Source organism: Bufo gargarizans, chromosome 1 (assembly GCF_014858855.1).
Source record: "Bufo gargarizans isolate SCDJY-AF-19 chromosome 1, ASM1485885v1, whole genome shotgun sequence".
Lineage (NCBI taxonomy): Eukaryota > Metazoa > Chordata > Amphibia > Anura > Bufonidae > Bufo > Bufo gargarizans.
In genome coordinates, this window is record NC_058080.1 from 249,555,362 (window position 1) to 249,579,227 (window position 23,866).

At 55.4% G+C, this 23,866-nt stretch overlaps 1 protein-coding gene across 1 annotated transcript; it reads left to right on the forward strand.

Moving 5' to 3' along the window:
* The first annotated feature begins 863 nt into the window (after nt 1–863).
* Nucleotides 864–20,696, forward strand: PPP5C (protein phosphatase 5 catalytic subunit). Its single transcript, XM_044276429.1, has 13 exons — nt 864–1,064; nt 3,060–3,301; nt 5,548–5,695; nt 6,366–6,487; nt 7,339–7,404; nt 7,494–7,592; nt 9,649–9,754; nt 17,754–17,896; nt 18,110–18,197; nt 18,308–18,348; nt 18,951–19,129; nt 19,199–19,280; nt 19,593–20,696. Exons 1-13 carry the CDS (start codon nt 902–904, stop codon nt 19,653–19,655), a joined length of 1,542 nt encoding a protein of 513 aa, XP_044132364.1. The 5' UTR covers nt 864–901; the 3' UTR covers nt 19,656–20,696.
* The last annotated feature ends 3,170 nt before the right edge of the window (nt 20,697–23,866 follow it).

Sequence of the window (23,866 nt, forward strand, 5' to 3'; positions counted from 1 at the left end):
CCCGACCCCAAGGTAAGCCGTGGTCAGCTGGGATTTGGGGGAGCCGCTGCTCCTCAGAGCCCCCAACCATCTTACCCTGTCCATATGGCACACTATACCGCCATTTGGAATAACGTAGACTATTGAACGGCAGCAGCTATGAACATCCGCACGGTTATTGTATTCTCTGTGTGGAAAACCAGGGGGGAATTTACCTCCCCGACATTCAGCGTCTGCGCAGAATCAACTGCCGCTTGTTCCGACACAAATAAAAAACGGATCATTGATAAAGCGCCGATAGAAGCCTATATGAGATGAAAACTGGGGCGGCTGTGCCACGTAAAGGGGCTGGAGCCTCCCCATAAATCAGTATATAGGGGCGGCCCTGAAAGGAATAAAAGATAATCCGTGGCGGTCACCTCCACCATCCAGCTGGCCACGTACAGGATTATTGCTGGCTGGGTCCAGCGCAGACTCCCCTCACGTGACGTCTGCTGCGGCTTAAAGGGGTCCCCGCGGGTCTAATGGCTGCTGCAGCCAATGACCGGCCTCAGCAGCGACATGAGCGCGGTATTCCTGGTCGGGGAGCTGCAGCGCGGCGGTCCTTTCTTTATTTAGCGGACACGCTGTCCTACCAATGCTTTACCGTATACCGGAGAACCCCTTTAATTGAAGGCATGTATAATGCAGCCTAGAAACAGGTAACAGGCCGGCAGCAGCAGGGCCCTCGTCTCCGCCTCATACAGCACGCTGTCCGGTCGCCATTTCTCGCATTCTTGCTGCATGCTCGTCTATTTCTGACAGCCGTAAAGAGAGTCTGCACTGACGTCACCCGGCCATCCACAACATGGCCGCCGCCCTCCAGCACTGGCCAATCACAGCATGGCGCGCGGTCACGTGCTCCGCAGCCCTCCTTCCCCTAATGCGGCCGCCGGATGTCGCGCTGTGTCGCTCTTCTGGTGACGTAGTGTCGGTGACCGGCAGCGGGAAGATGGCTGAGGGAGAGCGGGCGGCGGAGACCGGAGAGACGGGCGGAGAGCGGACGGCGGAGGAGCTGAAGGAGCAGGCCAACGAGTACTTCCGGGGTAAGGACGGGCACACCGGGGAACTACAACCCCCAGCGGCCCCTGTCACCTCTTATCTAGTGTACTGCAAACCCCATCATCCCCTGTCACCTCATATCTAGTGTACGACAACTCCCATCATCCCCTGTCACCTCATATCTAGTGTACGACAACTCCCAGCATCCCCTGTCGCCTCATATCTAGTGTACTACAACTCCCGGCATCCCCTGTCGCCTCATATCTAGTGTACTACAACTCCCGGCATCCCCTGTCACCTCATATCTAGTGTACTACAACTCCCAGTATCCCCTGTCACCTCATATCTAGTGTAATACAACTCCCAGCATCCCCTGTCACCTCATATCTAGTGTACTACAACTCCCAGCATCCCCTGTCACCTCATATCTAGTGTACTACAACTCCCAGCATCCCCTGTCACCTCATATCTAGTGTACTACAACTCCCAGCATCCCCTGTCACCTCATACTTAGTGTACTACAAACCCTATCATCCCCTGTCACCTCATATCTAGTGTACTACAACTCCTAATGTCCCAGGTCACTTCATGTCTAGTGTACTACAACTCCTAATGTCCCAGGTCACTTCCTATCTAGTGTACTACAAACCCCATCATCCCAGGTCACCATATCTAGTGTACTACAAACCCCATCATCCCAGGTCACCATATCTAGTGTACTACAAACCCCATCATCCCAGGTCACCATATCTAGTGTACTACAAACCCCATCATCCCAGGTCACCATATCTAGTGTACTACAAACCCCATCATCCCAGGTCACCATATCTAGTGTACTACAAACCCCATCATCCCAGGTCACCATATCTAGTGTACTACAAACCCTATCATCCCAGGTCACCATATCTAGTGTACTACAAACCCCATCATCCCAGGTCACCATATCTAGTGTACTACAAACCCCATCATCCCAGGTCACCATATCTAGTGTACTACAAACCCCATCATCCCAGGTAACCATATCTAGTGTACTACAAACCCCATCATCCCAGGTCACCATATCTAGTGTACTACAAACCCCATCATCCCCCTCTCACCTTATATCTAGTGTACTACAAACCCCATCGTCCCCCTCTCACCTTATATCTAGTGTACTACAAACCCCATCGTCTCCTGTCATCTGATATCTAGTGCACTACAAACCCCATCGTCATATCTAGTACACTACAATCCTTATCACCTGATATCTAGTGTACTACAATCACCATCATCCTCTGTGACCTCATATCTAGTATACTACAATCCCTTTCATTCCCTGTTGCCTTGTGTCTAGTGTACTACACGCCCCATCATCCGAAGTAATTTTATATTGAGAGTGCCACAACTGCCAGCACTAGATAATGCTTCTTTTAGCAGTGGTGTGAGTGGGCGTGGTCGGTGTTTGTGTGGCGGGGGCGTGGTCGGTGTGTGTGTGGCGGGGGGCGTGGCCGGTGTGTGTGTGTGGCCGGGGTGTGTGTGTGTGGCCGGGGTGTGTGTGTGTGGCCGGGGTGTGTGTGTGTGGCCGGGGTGTGCGTGTGTGGCCGGGGTGTGCGTGTGTGGCCGGGGTGTGCGTGTGTGGCCGGGGTGTGCGTGTGTGGCCGGGGTGTGCGTGTGTGGCCGGGGTGTGCGTGTGTGGCCGGGGTGTGCGTGTGTGGCCGGGTGTGCGTGTGTGGCCGGGGTGTGCGTGTGTGGCCGGGGTGTGCGTGTGTGGCCGGGGTGTGCGTGTGTGGCCGGGGTGTGCGTGTGTGGCCGGGGTGTGCGTGTGTGGCCGGGGTGTGCGTGTGTGGCCGGGGTGTGCGTGTGTGGCCGGGGTGTGCGTGTGTGGCCGGGGTGTGCGTGCGTGGCCGGGGTGTGCGTGCGTGGCCGGGGTGTGCGTGCGTGGCCGGGGTGTGCGTGCGTGGCCGGGGTGTGCGTGCGTGGCCGGGGTGTGTGTGTGTGGCCGGGGGCGTGGCCGGTGTTTGTGGATGTTATAAAGTGACTGCTTGCTCTCTCGCCCGCAGTGAAGGACTATGACCGCGCTGTGCAGTATTACACGGAGGCCATCGCTCTCAGCCCAAATACCGCCATCTACTACGGGAACCGCAGCCTGGCCTATCTCCGCACCGAGTGCTACGGCTATGCCTTGGCCGACGCCTCCCAGGCCATCCAGCTCGATGCCAAATACATCAAAGGCTACTACAGGCGGGCAGCCAGCAACATGGCGCTGGGGAAGCTGAAGGCGGCGCTGAAAGACTATGAGACGGTCAGAACCGGCCGACAGCCCCTGTGTCCGTCCACCTACCTGTCCTCCAGACCCCGCCCTCTGTGTGTCTACCATCTTCCTTAGGCTCCACCCCCTGTCATCTTCTCCAGCCCCCACCTTCTGTATCTATGCCATCTCTCCTAGGCTCCACCCCCTATCTGTCATCTCCACCCCCTCCCCCCTGTGTGTCTGTCTCCCCTAGGCTCCACCCCCTGCCTGTCATCTCCTCCAGCCCCTCCCACTGCGTGTCTGTGTCTCTCCTAGGCTCCACCCCTGGCCTGTCATCTTCTCCGGCCACCCCTGTGTTTCCCCTAGGCTCCACCCCCATCATCTCCTCCATCCCCTCCCCCTGTGCATCTGTGTCTCCCCTAGGCTCCACCCATGGCCTGTCATCTTCTCCGGCCCCCCCCCTGTGTGTCTGTGTTTCCCCTAGGCTCCACCCCCATCATCTCCTCCATCCCCTCCCCCTGTGCATCTGTGTCTCCCCTAGGCTCCACCCATTGCCTGTCATCTTCTCCGGCCCCCCCCCCCCTGTGTGTCTGTGTTTCTCCTAGGCTCCACCCCCATCATCTCCTCCAGCCCCTCCCCCTGTGCATCTGTGTCTCTCCTAGGCTCCACCCCCTACCTGTCATCTCCACCCCCTCCCCCTGTGTGTCTGTCTCCCCTAGGCTCCTCCCCCTGCCTGTCATCTCCTACAGCCCCCCTGTGTGTCTGTTTCCCCTAGGCTCCACCCACATCATCTCCTCCAGCCCCTCCCCCTGTGCATCTGTGTCTCCCCTAGGCTCCACCCCTGGCCTGTCATCTCCTCAAGCCCCTCCCCCTGTGTCTGTATCTCCCCTAGGCTCCACCCTCCCCCCCCTCATTTCCTCCAGCCCCTCCCCCTGTGCATCTGTGTCTCCCCTAGGCTCCACCCCCGTGTGTCTGTGTCTCCCCTAGGCTCCACCCCGGCCTGTCATCTCCTCCTTCCCCTCCCCCTGGTGTCTGTGTCTCCCCTAGGCTCCAATCCCCCCCCCCCACCCCAGTCATCTCCTCCAGCCCCTCCCCCTGTGTGTCTGTGTCTCCCCTAGGCTCCACCCCTGGCCTGTCATCTCCTCCGGCCCCTCCCCCTGTGTGTCTGTGTCTCCCCTAGGCTCCACCCCCTGCCTGTCATCTCCTCCAGCCCCTCCCACTGCGTGTCTGTGTCTCTCCTAGGCTCCACCCCTGGACTGTCATCTTCTCCGGCCACCCCTATGTTTCCCCTAGGCTCCACCCCCATCATCTCCTCCATCCCCTCCCCCTGTGCATCTGTGTCTCCCCTAGGCTCTACCCATGGCCTGTCATCTTCTCCGGCCCCCCCCCCCCCTGTGTGTCTGTGTTTCCCCTAGGCTCCACCCCCATCATCTCCTCCATCCCCTCCCCCTGTGCATCTGTGTCTCCCCTAGGCTCCACCCATGGCCTGTCATCTTCTCCGGCCCCCCCCCCCCCTGTGTGTCTGTGTTTCTCCTAGGCTCCACCCCCATCATCTCCTCCAGCCCCTCCCCCTGTGCATCTGTGTCTCTCCTAGGCTCCCCCCCCTACTTGTCATCTCCACCCCCTCCCCCTGTGTGTCTGTCTCCCCTAGGCTCCTCCCCCTGCCTGTCATCTCCTCCAGCCCCCCTGTGTGTCTGTTTCCCCTAGGCTCCACCCACATCATCTCCTCCAGCCCCTCCCCCTGTGCATCTGTGTCTCCCCTAGGCTCCACCCCCCGTGTGTCTGTGTCTCCCCTAGGCTCCACCCCGGCCTGTCATCTCCTCCTTCCCCTCCCCCTGGTGTCTGTGTCTCCCCTAGGCTCCAATCCGCCCCCACCCCCCCCCCCCCCCCCCCCACCCCGGTCATCTCCTCCAGCCCCTCCCCCTGTGTGTCTGTGTCTCCCCTAGGCTCCACCCCTGGCCTGTCATCTCCCCTAGGCTCCACCCCTGGCCTGTCATCTCCTCCGGCCCCTCCCCCTGTGTGTCTGTGTCTCCCCTAGGCTCCACCCTCCCCCCATCATCTCCTCCAGCCACTCCCCCTGTGTGTCTGTGTCTCCCCTAGGCTCCACCCTCCCCCCATCATCTCCTCCAGGCCCTCCCCCTGTGTGTCTGTGTCTCCCCCTAGGATCCACCCTCCCCCCCATCATCTCCTCCAGCCCCTCCCCCTGTGTGTCTGTCTCTCCCCTAGGCTCCACCCCCCCTGTGTGTCTGTGTCTCCCCTAGGCTCCACCCCCGTCATCTCCTCCCTCTCGCCCACAGGTGGTGAAGGTTCGCCCTCATGATAAGGACGCTCAGATGAAGTTCCAGGAGTGCAGTAAGCTGGTGCGACAGAAAGCCTTCGAGCGAGCGATCGCCTGCGACCAACACAACCGCTCCGTGGTGGATTCTCTGGACATTGAGGGGATGAGTGAGTGACCGGCGAGTAGAAAGGGGGCTGAGTATCAGAGGAGGCGGATGATCTCTGTGGGTGGAGCAGTGGGTACATGTACACTGAGCAGAGGATGATCTCTGGGGGTGGAGCAGTGGGTACATGTACACTGAGCAGAGGATGATCTCTGGGGGTGGAGCAGTGGGTACATGTACACTGAGCAGAGGATGATCTCTGGGGGTGGAGCAGTGGGTACATGTCCACTGGGCAGAGGATGATCTCTGGGGGTGGAGCAGTGGGTACATGTCCACTGGGCAGAGGATGATCTCTGGGGGTGGAGCAGTGGGTACATGTACACTGGGCAGAGGATGATCTATGGGGTGGAGCAGTGGGTACATGTACACTGAGCAGAGGATGATCTCTGGGGGTGGAGCAGTGGGTACATGTACACTGAGCAGAGGATGATCTCTGGGGGTGGAGCAGTGGGTACATGTACACTGGGCAGAGGATGATCTATGGGGTGGAGCAGTGGGTACATGTACACTGAGCAGAGTATGATCTCTGGGGGTGGAGCAGTGGGTACATGTACACTGGGCAGAGGATGATCTATGGGGTGGAGCAGTGGGTACATGTACACTGAGCAGAGGATGATCTCTTGGGGTGGAGCAGTGGGTACATGCACTTCACACTGGTTTCTCCCTCTCTCCAGCCATTGAGGATGAGTACACTGGTCCCCAGTTACAGAACGGGAAGGTAACTCTGGACTTTATGGTGGAATTAATGAAGTTTTATAAAGATCAGAAGAAGCTTCATAGAAAATGTGTATATCAGGTAAGTGTGCGACCCGTGTATCGGGCATCGTTACCGCCTAGGACGGTGGTGGCACTGAGTCCTCTCTGTGGCCCCCCGCGCCCTGAAAAAAGTGAACCAACATGCCTTAGACTTTTCCTGCCATTCATCAGCGCACTATGGACGGCGTGGGCAGCGCAGGGCGCACTATGGACGGCACAGGGAGCGCTATGGACAGCACTATGGAGGGCGCAGGCAGCACAGGGCGCGCTATGGGGGGCGCGGGCAGCGCAGGGCGCGCTATGGGGGGCGCGGGCAGCGCAGGGCGCGCTATGGGGGGCGCGGGCAGCGCAGGGCGCGCTATGGGGGCGCGGGCAGCGCAGGGCGCGCTATGGGGGGCGCGGGCAGCGCAGGGCGCGCTATGGGGGCGCGGGCAGCGCAGGGCGCGCTATGGGGGGCGCGGGCAGCGCAGGGCGCGCTATGGGGGCGCGGGCAGCGCAGGGCGCGCTATGGGGGCGCGGGCAGCGCAGGGCGCGCTATGGGGGGCGCGGGCAGCGCAGGGCGCGCTATGGACGGCACAGGGAGCGCTATGGAGGGCGCGGGCAGCGCAGGGCGCGCTATGGAGGGCGCGGGCAGCGCACTGAATGTAGGCAGGTTATTATAGCTAAATGGTAAAGTACATGGAAGATACTGGACTGTGGTATTCGGGGAATGTTGCGGTAAATAAGTGGGTATTTGGTTGCAGTTCGGGCACTCGCCCTGGGATATGGCCGGTGTCCTAGATTCCTTGTGCTCTTCTACACGGGGGGATCTGCGGGTTCTGATTGGTGCAGGGATGTAGTGTGTGTATCGGGATGTCACCCAGGTCACATGGCGTCCCTCTCTGTCTCCAGATCCTGGTGCAGGTGAAGGATATCCTGTCACAGCTGCCCAGTCTGGTGGAGATCTCTCTGGAGAAGGTGAGTGCGCTCTATGAATCTGTCTGGACTGCGGCGCCGCTCTTCTTCTTCTTCTCACTGTGCTGCGTTTTGCGTTCTCTCTCTCGCAGTCTCAGCAGGTGACGGTCTGCGGTGACACTCACGGCCAATTCTACGACCTCATGAACATTTTCCATCTGAACGGCCTCCCTTCCGAGAGCAACCCTTATGTATCCTTCACCTGACTGCAGAGGGTGCGCCTGCCGGCCTGCAGCGGCACCTGTGTCTAGTAGGAGAGAGTGGATCCTCTGTCCCCCCCTCCCCGATATAGAGAGCAGTGTGATCCCCAGATTCCTCTGTCGCCTTCCCCCGATATAGGGAGCAGTGTGATCCCCAGATTCCTCTGTCCCCTTCCCCCAATATAGGGAGCAGTGTGATCCCCATATTCCTCTGTTCCTCTCCCCCGATATAGGGAGCAGTGTGATCCCCAGATTCCTCTGTCCCCCTCCCCCGATATAGGGAGCAGTGTGATCCCCAGATTCCTCTGTCCCCCCGATATAGGGAGCAGTGTGATCCCCCGATATAGGGAGCAGTGTTATCCCCAGATTCCTCTGTCCCCCGATATAGGGAGCAGTGTGATCCCCCGATATAGGGAGCAGTGTGATCCCCAGATTCCTCTGTCCCCCTGATATAGGGAGCAGTGTGATCCCCCGATATAGGGAGCAGTGTTATCCCCAGATTCCTCTGTCCCCCGATATAGGGAGCAGTGTGATCCCCCGATATAGGGAGCAGTGTGATCCCCAGATTCCTCTGTCCCCCTGATATAGGGAGCAGTGTGATCCCCCGATATAGGGAGCAGTGTTATCCCCAGATTCCTCTGTCCCCCTGATATAGGGAGCAGTGTGATCCCCCGATATAGGGAGCAGTGTGATCCCCCGATATAGGGAGCAGTGTGATCCCCCGATATAGGGAGCAATGTGATCCCCCGATTCCTTCGTCCCCCGATATAGGGAACAGTGTGATCCCCAGATTCCTCTGCCCCCCGATACAGGGGGGCAGTGTGATCCCCAGATTCCTCTGCCTCCCTATATAGGGAGCAGTGTGATCCCCAGATTCCTCTGCCTCCCGATATAGGGAGCAGTGTGATCCCCAGAATCCTCTGCCACCCGATATAGGGAGCAGTGTGATCCCCAGATTCCTCTGCCCCCCGATATAGGGAGCTGTGTGATCCCCAGATTCCTCTGCCCCCCGATATAGGGAGCTGTGTGATCCCCAGATTCCTCTGCCCCCCGATATAGGGAGCTGTGTGATCCCCAGATTCCTCTTCCCCCCCGATATAGGGAGCTGTGTGATCCCCAGATTCCTCTGCCCCCCGATAAAGGGAGCAGTGTGATCCCCAGATTCCTCTGCCCCCGATAAAGGGAGCAGTGTGATCCCAAGATTCCTCTGCCCCCCGATATGGGGAGCAGTGTGATCCCCAGATTCCTCTGCCCCCGATATAGGGAGCAGTGTGATCCCCAGAATCCTCTGCCCCCCGATATAGGGAGCATGTGATCCCCAGAATCCTCTGCCCCCGATATAGGGAGCAGTGTGATCCCCAGATTCCTCTGCCCCCCGATATAGGGAGCAGTGTGATCCACAGATTCCTCTGCCCCCCGATATAGGGAGCAGTGTGATCCCCAGATTCCTCTGCCCCCCGATATAGGGAGCAGTGTGATCCCCAGATTCCTCTGCCCCCCGATATAGGGAGCAGTGTGATCCCCAGATTCCTCTGCCCCCCGATATAGGGAGCAGTGTGATCCCCAGATTCCTCTGCCCCCCGATATAGGAGCAGTGTGATCCCCAGATTCCTCTGCCCCCCGATATAGGGAGCAGTGTGATCCCCAGATTCCTCTGCCCCCCGATATAGGGAGCAGTGTGATCCCCAGATTCCTCTGCCCCCCTCCCCCGATATAGGGAGCAGTGTGATCCCAGATTCCTCTGCCCCCCTCCCCCGATATAGGGAGCAGTGTGATCCCCAGATTCCTCTGCCCCCCTCCCCCGATATAGGGAGCAGTGTGATCCCCAGATTCCTCTGTCCCCCTCCCCCGATATAGGGAGCAGTGTGATCCCCAGATTCCTCTGTCCCCCTCCCCCGATATAGGGAGCAGTGTGATCCCCAGATTCCTCTGTCCCCCTCCCCCGATATAGGGAGCAGTGTGATCCCAGATTCCTCTGTCCCCCTCCCCCGATATAGGGAGCAGTGTGATCCCCAGATTCTGCTCTTATCTTCTGAGCTCTTTCCAGATATTTAATGGTGACTTTGTAGATCGTGGATCGTTCTCGGTGGAAGTGATTGTGACGCTCTGCAGCTTCAAACTGCTGTATCCGGCCCACTTCCATCTGCTGCGAGGTGAGTGCGACTAATGTTATACCCTGCATCCTCAGAACCGCACAGTGACATGGGTGTAGTATTACAGCGCTGACCGCACAGTGACATGGATGTAGTATTACAGCGCTGACCGCACACTGACATGGGTGTAGTATTACAGCGCTGACCGCACAGTGACATGGGTGTAGTATTACAGCGCTGACCGCACACTGACATGGGTGTAGTATTACAGCGCTGACCGCACAGTGACCTGGGTGTAGTATTACAGCGCTGACCGCACACTGACATGGGTGTAGTATTACAGCGCTGACCGCACAGTGACCTGGATGTAGTATTACAGCGCTGACCGCCCACTGACCTGGGTGTAGTATTACAGCGCTGACCGCCCACTGACCTGGGTGTAGTATTACAGCGCTGACCGCACAGTGACATGGGTGTAGTATTACAGCGCTGACCGCACAGTGACATGGATGTAGTATTACAGCGCTGACCGCACAGTGACCTGGGTGTAGTATTACAGCGCTGACCGCACACTGACATGGGTGTAGTATTACAGCGCTGACCGCCCACTGACCTGGGTGTAGTATTACAGCGCTGACCGCCCACTGACCTGGGTGTAGTATTACAGCGCTGACCGCACAGTGACATGGGTGTAGTATTACAGCGCTGACCGCACAGTGACATGGGTGTAGTATTACAGCGCTGACCGCACAGTGACCTGGGTGTAGTATTACAGCGCTGACCGCACACTGACATGGGTGTAGTATTACAGCGCTGACCGCACAGTGACCTGGATGTAGTATTACAGCGCTGACCGCCCACTGACCTGGGTGTAGTATTACAGCGCTGACCGCCCACTGACCTGGGTGTAGTATTACAGCGCTGACCGCACAGTGACATGGTGTAGTATTACAGCGCTGACCGCACAGTGACATGGATGTAGTATTACAGCGCTGACCGCACAGTGACCTGGGTGTAGTATTACAGCGCTGACCGCACAGTGACCTGGATGTAGTATTACAGCGCTGACCGCACAGTGACCTGGATGTAGTATTACAGCGCTGACCGCACAGTGACCTGGATGTAGTATTACAGCGCTGACCGCACACTGACCTGGATGTAGTATTACAGCGCTGACCGCACACTGACATGGGTGTAGTATTACAGCGCTGACCGCACAGTGACCTGGGTGTAGTATTACAGCGCTGACCGCACACTGACCTGGGTGTAGTATTACAGCGCTGACCGCCCACTGACATGGGTGTAGTATTACAGCGCTGACCGCACAGTGACCTGGGTGTAGTATTACAGCGCTGACCGCACAGTGACATGGGTGTAGTATTACAGCGCTGACCGCACAGTGACATGGATGTAGTATTACAGCGCTGACCGCACAGTGACCTGGATGTAGTATTACAGCGCTGACCGCACAGTGACCTGGGTGTAGTATTACAGCGCTGACCGCACACTGACCTGGATGTAGTATTACAGCGCTGACCGCACAGTGACCTGGATGTAGTATTACAGCGCTGACCGCACAGTGACATGGGTGTAGTATTACAGCGCTGACCGCACAGTGACATGGATGTAGTATTACAGCGCTGACCGCACACTGACCTGGGTGTAGTATTACAGCGCTGACCGCACAGTGACCTGGATGTAGTATTACAGCGCTGACCGCACAGTGACATGGGTGTAGTATTACAGCGCTGACCGCACAGTGACATGGGTGTAGTATTACAGCGCTGACCGCACAGTGACATGGGTGTAGTATTACAGCGCTGACCGCACAGTGACCTGGATGTAGTATTACAGCGCTGACCGCACAGTGACCTGGATGTAGTATTACAGCGCTGACCGCACACTGACATGGGTGTAGTATTACAGCGCTGACCGCCCACTGACATGGGTGTAGTATTACAGCGCTGACTGCCCAGTGACATGGGTGTAGTATTACAGCGCTGACCGCACAGTGACATGGGTGTAGTATTACAGCGCTGACCGCACAGTGACATGGATGTAGTATTACAGCGCTGACCGCCCACTGACCTGGATGTAGTATTACAGCGCTGACCGCACAGTGACCTGGGTGTAGTATTACAGCGCTGACCGCACAGTGACCTGGATGTAGTATTACAGCGCTGACCGCACAGTGACATGGATGTAGTATTACAGCGCTGACCGCACACTGACATGGGTGTAGTATTACAGCGCTGACCGCACAGTGACCTGGATGTAGTATTACAGCGCTGACCGCACACTGACATGGGTGTAGTATTACAGCGCTGACCGCACACTGACATGGATGTAGTATTACAGCGCTGACCGCCCACTGACCTGGATGTAGTATTACAGCGCTGACCGCACAGTGACCTGGGTGTAGTATTACAGCGCTGACCGCACAGTGACCTGGATGTAGTATTACAGCGCTGACCGCACAGTGACATGGATGTAGTATTACAGCGCTGACCGCACACTGACATGGGTGTAGTATTACAGCGCTGACCGCACAGTGACCTGGATGTAGTATTACAGCGCTGACCGCACACTGACCTGGTGTAGTATTACAGCGCTGACCGCACAGTGACCTGGATGTAGTATTACAGAGCTGACCGCACAGTGACCTGGATGTAGTATTACAGCGCTGACCGCACAGTGACCTGGGTGTAGTATTACAGCGCTGACCGCACAGTGACCTGGGTGTAGTATTACAGCGCTGACCGCACAGTGACCTGGGTGTAGTATTACAGCGCTGACCGCACACTGACCTGGGTGTAGTATTACAGAGCTGACCGCACAGTGACCTGGATGTAGTATTACAGCGCTGACCGCACAGTGACCTGGGTGTAGTATTACAGCGCTGACCGCACAGTGACCTGGGTGTAGTATTACAGCGCTGACCGCACAGTGACCTGGATGTAGTATTACAGCGCTGACCGCACAGTGACATGGATGTAGTATTACAGCGCTGACCGCACAGTGACCTGGATGTAGTATTACAGCGCTGACCGCACACTGACATGGGTGTAGTATTACAGCGCTGACCGCACACTGACATGGGTGTAGTATTACAGCGCTGACCGCACAGTGACCTGGATGTAGTATTACAGCGCTGACCGCCCACTGACCTGGGTGTAGTATTACAGCGCTGACCGCACAGTGACCTGGATGTAGTATTACAGCGCTGACCGCACAGTGACCTGGATGTAGTATTACAGCGCTGACCGCACAGTGACCTGGATGTAGTATTACAGCGCTGACCGCACACTGACATGGGTGTAGTATTACAGCGCTGACCGCCCACTGACATGGATGTAGTATTACAGCGCTGACCGCACAGTGACATGGGTGTAGTATTACAGCGCTGACCGCACAGTGACATGGGTGTAGTATTACAGCGCTGACCGCCCACTGACATGGATGTAGTATTACAGCGCTGACCGCACAGTGACCTGGATGTAGTATTACAGCGCTGACCGCACAGTGACCTGGATGTAGTATTACAGCGCTGACCGCACACTGACATGGGTGTAGTATTACAGCGCTGACCGCCCACTGACATGGATGTAGTATTACAGTGCTGACCGCACAGTGACATGGGTGTAGTATTACAGCGCTGACCGCACAGTGACATGGGTGTAGTATTACAGCGCTGACCGCCCACTGACATGGATGTAGTATTACAGCGCTGACCGCACAGTGACCTGGATGTAGTATTACAGCGCTGACCGCACACTGACCTGGATGTAGTATTACAGCGCTGACCGCACAGTGACATGGATGTAGTATTACAGCGCTGACCGCACACTGACATGGGTGTAGTATTACAGCGCTGACCGCACAGTGACCTGGATGTAGTATTACAGAGCTGACGCACAGTGACCTGGATGTAGTATTACAGCGCTGACCGCACAGTGACCTGGGTGTAGTATTACAGCGCTGACCGCACAGTGACATGGATGTAGTATTACAGCGCTGACCGCACAGTGACCTGGATGTAGTATTACAGCGCTGACCGCACAGTGACATGGATGTAGTATTACAGCGCTGACCGCACAGTGACCTGGATGTAGTATTACAGCGCTGACCGCACACTGACATGGGTGTAGTATTACAGCGCTGACCGCACAGTGACCTGGATGTAGTATTACAGCGCTGACCGCACAGTGACATGGATGTAGTATTACAGCGCTGACCGCACACTGACATGGGTGTAGTATTACAGCGCTGACCGCACAGTGACCTGGATGTAGTATTACAGCGCTGACCGCACAGTGACCTGGATGTAGTATTACAGCGCTGACTGCACAGTGACCTGGATGTAGTATTACAGCGCTGACCGCACAGTGACCTGGATGTAGTATTACAGCGCTGACCGCACAGTGACCTGGATGTAGTATTACAGCGCTGACCGCACAGTGACCTGGATGTAGTATTACAGCGCTGACTGCACAGTGACCTGGATGTAGTATTACAGCGCTGACCGCCCACTGACATGGGTGTAGTATTACAGCGCTGACCGCCCACTGACATGGGTGTAGTATTACAGCGCTGACCGCACAGTGACCTGGATGTAGTATTACAGCGCTGACCGCACAGTGACCTGGATGTAGTATTACAGCGCTGACCGCACAGTGACCTGGATGTAGTATTACAGCGCTGACTGCACAGTGACATGGGTGTAGTATTACAGCGCTGACCGCACAGTGACCTGGGTGTAGTATTACAGCGCTGACCGCACAGTGACCTGGATGTAGTATTACAGCGCTGACCGCACAGTGACCTGGATGTAGTATTACAGCGCTGACCGCACAGTGACCTGGATGTAGTATTACAGCGCTGACCGCACAGTGACATGGGTGTAGTATTACAGCGCTGACCGCACAGTGACCTGGATGTAGTATTACAGCGCTGACCGCACAGTGACATGGGTGTAGTATTACAGCGCTGACCGCCCACTGACATGGGTGTAGTATTACAGCGCTGACCGCACAGTGACATGGATGTAATATTACAGCGCTGACCGCACAGTGACATGGATGTAGTATTACAGCGCTGACCGCACACTGACCTGGGTGTAGTATTACAGCGCTGACCGCACAGTGACCTGGGTGTAGTATTACAGCGCTGACCGCACAGTGACCTGGATGTAGTATTACAGCGCTGACCGCACAGTGACCTGGATGTAGTATTACAGCGCTGACTGCACAGTGACCTGGATGTAGTATTACAGCGCTGACCGCCCACTGACATGGGTGTAGTATTACAGCGCTGACCGCCCACTGACATGGGTGTAGTATTACAGCGCTGACCGCACAGTGACCTGGATGTAGTATTACAGCGCTGACCGCACAGTGACCTGGATGTAGTATTACAGCGCTGACCGCACAGTGACCTGGATGTAGTATTACAGCGCTGACTGCACAGTGACATGGGTGTAGTATTACAGCGCTGACCGCACAGTGACCTGGGTGTAGTATTACAGCGCTGACCGCACAGTGACCTGGATGTAGTATTACAGCGCTGACCGCACAGTGACCTGGATGTAGTATTACAGCGCTGACCGCACAGTGACCTGGATGTAGTATTACAGCGCTGACCGCACAGTGACATGGGTGTAGTATTACAGCGCTGACCGCACAGTGACCTGGATGTAGTATTACAGCGCTGACCGCACAGTGACATGGGTGTAGTATTACAGCGCTGACCGCCCACTGACATGGGTGTAGTATTACAGCGCTGACCGCACAGTGACATGGATGTAATATTACAGCGCTGACCGCACAGTGACATGGATGTAGTATTACAGCGCTGACCGCACACTGACCTGGGTGTAGTATTACAGCGCTGACCGCACAGTGACCTGGGTGTAGTATTACAGCGCTGACCGCACAGTGACCTGGGTGTAGTATTACAGCGCTGACCGCACAGTGACATGGATGTAGTATTACAGCGCTGACCGCACACTGACATGGATGTAGTATTACAGCGCTGACCGCACAGTGACATGGGTGTAGTATTACAGCGCTGACCGCACAGTGACCTGGATGTAGTATTACAGCGCTGACCGCACAGTGACCTGGGTGTAGTATTACAGCGCTGACCGCACAGTGACATGGATGTAGTATTACAGCGCTGACCGCACACTGACCTGGATGTAGTATTACAGCGCTGACCGCACACTGACCTGGGTGTAGTATTACAGCGCTGACCGCACAGTGACCTGGGTGTAGTATTACAGCGCTGACCGCACAGTGACCTGGATGTAGTATTACAGCGCTGACCGCCCACTGACATGGGTGTAGTATTACAGCGCTGACCGCCCACTGACATGGGTGTAGTATTACAGCGCTGACCGCCCACTGACATGGGTGTAGTATTACAGCGCTGACCGCCCACTGACATGGGTGTAGTATTACAGCGCTGACCGCACAGTGACCTGGGTGTAGTATTACAGCGCTGACCGCACACTGACATGGGTGTAGTATTACAGCGCTGACCGCCCACTGACATGGGTGTAGTATTACAGCGCTGACCGCCCACTGACATGGGTGTAGTATTACAGCGCTGACCGCCCACTGACATGGGTGTAGTATTACAGCGCTGACCGCCCACTGACATGGGTGTAGTATTACAGCGCTGACCGCACACTGACATGGGTGTAGTATTACAGCGCTGACCGCACAGTGACCTGGGTGTAGTATTACAGCGCTGACCGCACAGTGACCTGGATGTAGTATTACAGCGCTGACCGCCCACTGACATGGGTGTAGTATTACAGCGCTGACCGCCCACTGACATGGGTGTAGTATTACAGCGCTGACCGCACAGTGACCTGGATGTAGTATTACAGCGCTGACCGCACAGTGACATGGATGTAGTATTACAGCGCTGACCGCACAGTGACCTGGATGTAGTATTACAGCGCTGACCGCACAGTGACATGGGTGTAGTATTACAGCGCTGACTGCCCACTGACCTGGATGTAGTATTACAGCGCTGACCGCACAGTGACATGGATGTAGTATTACAGCGCTGACCGCACACTGACATGGATGTAGTATTACAGCGCTGACCGCACACTGACATGGATGTAGTATTACAGCGCTGACCGCACAGTGACCTGGGTGTAGTATTACAGCGCTGACCGCACAGTGACATGGGTGTAGTATTACAGCGCTGACCGCACACTGACATGGGTGTAGTATTACAGCGCTGACCGCACAGTGACATGGGTGTAGTATTACAGCGCTGACCGCACAGTGACCTGGGTGTAGTATTACAGCGCTGACCGCACAGAGACCTGGATGTAGTATTACAGCGCTGACCGCACACTGACATGGGTGTAGTATTACAGCGCTGACCGCACAGTGACATGGGTGTAGTATTACAGCGCTGACCGCACAGTGACATGGGTGTAGTATTACAGCGCTGACCGCACACTGACCTGGATGTAGTATTACAGCGCTGACCGCACAGTGACATGGATGTAGTATTACAGCGCTGACCGCACAGTGACCTGGATGTAGTATTACAGCGCTGACCGCACAGTGACCTGGATGTAGTATTACAGCGCTGACCGCACACTGACATGGGTGTAGTATTACAGCGCTGACCGCACAGTGACCTGGATGTAGTATTACAGCGCTGACCGCACACTGACATGGATGTAGTATTACTGCGCTGACCGCACACTGACCTGGATGTAGTATTACAGCGCTGACCGCACACTGACCTGGGTGTAGTATTACAGCGCTGACCGCCCACTGACATGGGTGTAGTATTACAGCGCTGACCGCACACTGACATGGGTGTAGTATTACAGCGCTGACATGGGTGTAGTATTACAGCGCTGCGCAGGATGGGGTTAAGCAGGTGTGTCCTACTCGTGGTGTGACATGACCACTGGTATGATGAAATGTTTGCTGTGATGCCTGATGGGGGTTTTCCTCCCCCTCATGACGGGCGTCTGTTGGGGCGAGAGTATTTTTCTGATTTGTGGGGCGCTTTTCTCCACCAGGGAATCACGAGACGGACACCATGAACCAAATGTACGGATTTGAGGGAGAAGTGAAGGCCAAGTACTCAGCCCAGATGTTCCAGCTCTTCAGCGAGGTGTTCCAGTGGCTGCCGCTGGCGATGTGCATCAATCAGCGTGTCCTGGTGAGACCTCAGGAGCATTACAGGCCCCCAGGGGCCCCTGCATTGTAGAGAGTAACAGACTTGCTGCTTGCCACCCAGCTTTCCCAGGAGCAGAGAAAACATGAGAGGGAAGAGCCTCTTTGTAATGCATGCAGCCGGTCCCCGGCTTTTCCACTACTACTCCCAGCATGGTTTATCTAGTGTCTGATCCAGCCTATTGCCCCCTCTCCTCAGATCATGCACGGCGGTCTCTTCTCGGAAGACGGCGTCACCTTGGATCAGATTCGAAATATTGAGCGGAATCGGCAACCACCAGACTCAGGTTTGTCGGGAGAGACGTAGGGCAGATTGAGGTTTCTCCTAGGCGGGAGCTGCGCGGCCTCCATGGAATCTCCTGCCACACAAGTCTCACCGCCATCTTTATTTCTGCAGGACCAATGTGCGACCTTCTGTGGTCGGATCCCCAGCCACAGGTAAACTCTGCACCCCCCTCCATCTGACCCTGCCTCCTCTGCACCCCCCTCCATCTGACCCTGCCTCCTCTGCACCCCCCTCCATCTGACCCTGCCTCCTCTGCACCCCCCTCCATCTGACCCTGCCTCCTCTGCACCCCCCTCCATCTGACCCTGCCTCCTCTGCACCCCCCTCCATCTGACCCTGCCTCCTCTGCACCCCCCTCCATCTGACCCTGCCTCCTCTGCACCCCCCTCCATCTGACCCTGCCTCCTCTGCACCCCCCTCCATCTGACCCTGCCTCCTCTGCACCCCCCCTCCATCTGACCCTGCCTCCTCTGCACCCCCCTCCATCTGACCCTGCCTCCTCTGCACCCCCCTCCATCTGACCCTGCCTCCTCTGCACCCCCCTCCATCTGACCCTGCCTCCTCTGCACTCCCCTCCATCTGACCCTGCCTCCTCTGCACCCCCCTCCATCTGACCCTGCCTCCTCTGCACCCCCCTCCATCTGACCCTGCCTCCTCTGCACCCCCCTCCATCTGACCCTGCCCCTTTCGTACCCCCCGTCCATCTTACCCAGGCCCTTCCCTCAGCATTTCCCATCTTACCTGTCCACCTCAGGACGGGCGATCCACCAGTAAGCGGGGTGTCAGCTGTCAGTTTGGCCCAGATGTGACCCGCCGGTTCCTGGAGGAGAATGGTCTGGATTACATTATCCGGAGTCACGAGGTGAAGGCCGAAGGCTATGAAGTGACCCACAATGGCCTCTGTGTGACCGTCTTCTCTGCTCCAAACTACTGGTAAGAGTCGGGCGCTGTCCGCCTGCGCCGCTCTGTGTATCTGTCTCTGACCTTGTCCTTCCCCCACAGTGACCAGATGGGTAATAAAGGGGCTTACATACATCTCAGTGGATCCGACCTAAAGCCCAAGTTCCACCAGTTTGATGCTGTGGTAAGTGTCCCCCAGTATTCGCAGAAGTTGTTTTCTTTTAGTCCCAGTTGAATCCCTGTCTTGTTCTTCGCCCGTACACTTGCCTCCATTTCTGTTTTGTGCCCCCGGAGGCTGGAGCGCGTGAGCTTTTCTACCGCTGCATGAAGCGTCAGGAGCCTATGGAGGGGGGACCCTGCTCCTCTGTGCCCCAGGGGTGGGGGGGGACCCTGCTCCTCTGTTGCCCCAGGGGTGGCGGGGGACCGCCATGATGTGTGCACAGTGATAACTCCTGCTCAGCCGTCCTGTAACTGTGCCTCGCGCCTCTCTCTACAGCCGCACCCCAATATAAAGCCCATGATGTACGCAAACTCGCTGCTCCAGATGGGAATGATGTGAGGAGGCTCTCGCTGCGGTGTCCGTGTGTCCGAGCAGCTGCCCCGGGCGGACAGTCATAGGGGCTGTCCCAGTATCTGCCCGGAGCCTGATGGGCAATAAAGAAACAAGAGGAATATTTTTATTACTGTACCAGAGAGGATGAGCGGTGGGGGGCGCGTGCGGTGTGTGTGCGACGTGTGACTGTGTGCGTGCCTGGGGGGTCGTGTCAGCTACAAACGCACAATAATCCTGCCACCCCTCCTGTACCCTGTGTATCTCCTCCATACCTCGTCCCACTAGTATACCCTGTGTCTCCTCCATGCCCCGCCCCTCTAGTATACCCTATGTCTCCTCCATGCCCCGCCCCCTCCTGTATACTGTCTCCTCCATGCCCCGCCCCCTCCTGTATACTGTCTCCTCTATGCCCCGCCCCCTCCTGTATACTGTCTCCTCTATGCCCCACCCCTTCCTGTATACTGTCTCCTCCATGCCCCGCCCCCTCCTGTACCCTGTGTATCTCCTCCATTCCCCACCCCCTCCTGTGTGCCCGGTGTCTCCTCCATTCCCCACCCCTCTAGTATACCCTGTGTCTCCTCCATGCCCCGCCCCCTCTTGTACCCTGTGTATCTCCTCCATTCCCCACCCCCTCCTGTGTGCCCGGTGTCTCCTCCATGCCCCACCCTTCTAGTATACCCTGTGTCTCCTCCATGCCCCGCCCCCCCCTGTAGACTGTGTCTCCTCCATGCCCCGCCCCCCCCTGTAGACTGTGTCTCCTCCATGCCCCGCCCCCCCCCTGTAGACTGTGTCTCCTCCATGCCCCGCCCCCCCCTGTAGACTGTGTCTCGTTCATGCCCTGCCCCCTCCTGTAGACTGTGTCTTGTTCATACCCCGCCCCCTCCTGTATACTGTCTCCTCCATGTATACCCTGTGTCTCCTCCATGCCCTGCCCCCTCCTGTATACCCGGTCTCCTCATGCCCCGCCCCTTCCTGTGTCCTCCATGCACAGCCCCCTGCGAAGTCTGTAATTACTTTGCTTCTAATAAAGGTTCTGATTACACTACAGCTGATGTCATTTCAATATGCAAATTAGCTGGAGGACATGTAATCACAAAAACCATGGCACAATGACAGCCCACGCCCACATTATAAGTCTCCTCCTACTCATTGTCAGAGGTTAAAACAAGAGTTGGTGATCGTGGTGCTGCTCACGTTGGAGCCGGGATAAGTATTGGTCCCCTTGGGTGACACTGCAGCAGAGATCTGCCTCCCAGGCGACGGTTGTAGGTAATCATTTATAGCTCCTCCCACTGCTTGACGATCCACCCCAAAAATTTGATGGAGCATGATGATCCTGAGTCTGCTGCTGCCTAGACCATACTACAGAAGGATGGAGATCAGCGGCGCAGGATATGAAGGCCCCACAGGACACTGCTCTGTGCTAACAGTTTACAGCATAGGCATTCACTACATACAGATTATACAGCCACCACTAGAGGGAGCTCACTGCATACAGATTATACAGCCACCACTAGAGGGAGCTCACTACATACAGATTATACAGCCACCACTAGAGGGAGCTCACTACATACAGATTATACATCCACCACTAGAGGGAGCTCACTACATACAGATTATACAGTCACCACTAGAGGGAGCTCACTACATACAGATTATACAGCCACCACTAGGGGGAGCTCACTACATACAGATTATACAGCCACCACTAGAGGGCGCTCACTGCATACAGATTATACAGCCGCCACTAGGAGGAGATCACTACATACAGATTATACAGTCACCACTAGAGGGAGCTCACTACATACAGATTATACAGCCACCACTAGAGGGAGCTCACTACATACAGAATATACAGCCACCACTAGAGGGAGCTCACTGCATACAGATTATACAGCCTCCACTAGAGGAAGCTCACTACATACTGATTATACAGCCACCACTAGAGGGAGCTCACTACATACAGATTATACAGCCACCACTAGAGGGAGCTCACTGCATACAGATTATACAGCCGCCACTAGGAGGAGATCACTACATACAGATTATACAGTCACCACTAGAGGGAGCTCACTACATACAGATTATACAGCCACCACTAGAGGGAGCTCACTACATACAGAATATACAGCCACCACTAGAGGGAGCTCACTGCATACAGATTATACAGCCTCCACTAGAGGAAGCTCACTACATACAGATTATACAGTCACCACTAGAGGGAGCTCACTACATACAGATTATACAGCCACCACTAGAGGGAGCTCACTACATACAGATTATACAGCCACCAATAGGGGGATCTCACTACATACAGATTATATAGCCACCACTAGAGGGAGCTCACTACATACAGATTATACAGTCACCACTAGGGGGAGCTCACTACATACAGATTATACAGTCACCACTAGGGGGAGCTCACTACATACAGATTATACAGTCACCACTAGGGGGAGCTCACTACATACAGATTATACATCCACCACTAGAGGGAGCTCACTACATACAGATTATACAGCCACCACTAGAGGGAGCTCACTACATACAGATTATACAGCCACCACTAGAGGGAGCTCACTACATACAGATTATACAGCCACCACTAGAGGGAGCTCACTACATACAGATTATACAGCCACCACTAGAGGGAGCTCACTACATACAGATTATACAGTCACCACTAGAGGGAGCTCATTACATACAGATTATACAGTCACCACTAGAGGGAGCTCATTACATACAGATTATACAGCCACCACTAGGGGGAGCTCATTACATACAGATTATACAGCCACCACTAGGGGGAGCTCATTACATACAGATTATACAGCCACCACTAGGGGGAGCTCAGTACATACAGATTATACAGCCACCACTAGAGAGAGCTCACTGTGTACAGATTATACAGTCACCACTAGGGGGAGCTCACTACATACAGATTATACAGCCGCCACTAGAGGGAGCTCACTACATGCAGATTATACAGCAACCACTAGAGGGAGCTCACTACATACAGATTATACAGTCACCACCAGAGGGAGCTCACTACATACAGATTATACATCCACCACTAGAGGGAGCTCACTACATACAGATTATACATCCACCACTAGAGGAGCTCACTACATACAGATTATACAGCCACCACTAGAGGGAGCTCACTACATACAGATTATACAGCCACCACTAGAGGGAGCTCACTACATACAGATTATACAGCCACCACTAGAGGGAGCTCACTACATACAGATTATACAGTCACCACTAGAGGGAGCTCATTACATACAGATTATACAGCCACCACTAGGGGGAGCTCAGTACATACAGATTATACAGCCACCACTAGAGAGAGCTCACTGTGTACAGATTATACAGTCACCACTAGGGGGAGCTCACTATGTGCAGATTATACAGCCACCACTAGAGGGAGCTCACTACATACAGATTATACAGCAACCACTAGAGGGAGCTCACTACATACAGATTATACAGTCACCACCAGAGGGAGCTCACTACATACAGATTATACAGCCACCACTAGAGGGAGCTCACTACATACAGATTATACAGTCACCACCAGAGGGAGCTCACTACATACAGATTATACAGCCACCACTAGAGGGAGCTCACTACATACAGATTATACAGCCACCACTAGAGGAAGCTCACTACATACAGATTATACAGCCACCACTAGAGGGAGCTCACTACATACAGATTATACAGCCACCGCTAGAGGGGGCTCACTACATACAGATTATACAGCCACCACTAGAGGGAGCTCACTACATACAGATTATACAGCCACCACTAGAGGAAGCTCACTACATACAGATTATACAGCCACCACTAGAGGAAGCTCACTACATACAGATTATACAGCCACCACTAGAGGGAGCTCACTACATACAGATTATACAGCCACCACTAGAGGGAGCTCACTATGTGCAGATTAATTTAATTTGGAGAGTGTTTCGTTGGAGTTTTGGTTTCTTCTTTAGGGTTCTTCCTCTGGGTTTGGGACCGTGTTGAGCTGATGTCTCCGTTGTGACTGGGATCAGTTCAGGAATGTCTCACAGAAGTAGGAATTCTCTTTTATAACTTTATTATCGGAGCCGCACTCAGGCTCCATGGCAACGATCCGATAATGACTCCATGCATGGCTGTAGATCGGATCGTTCTCCTCCTCCAGTGTTTTATCAGCTTCTTATCAT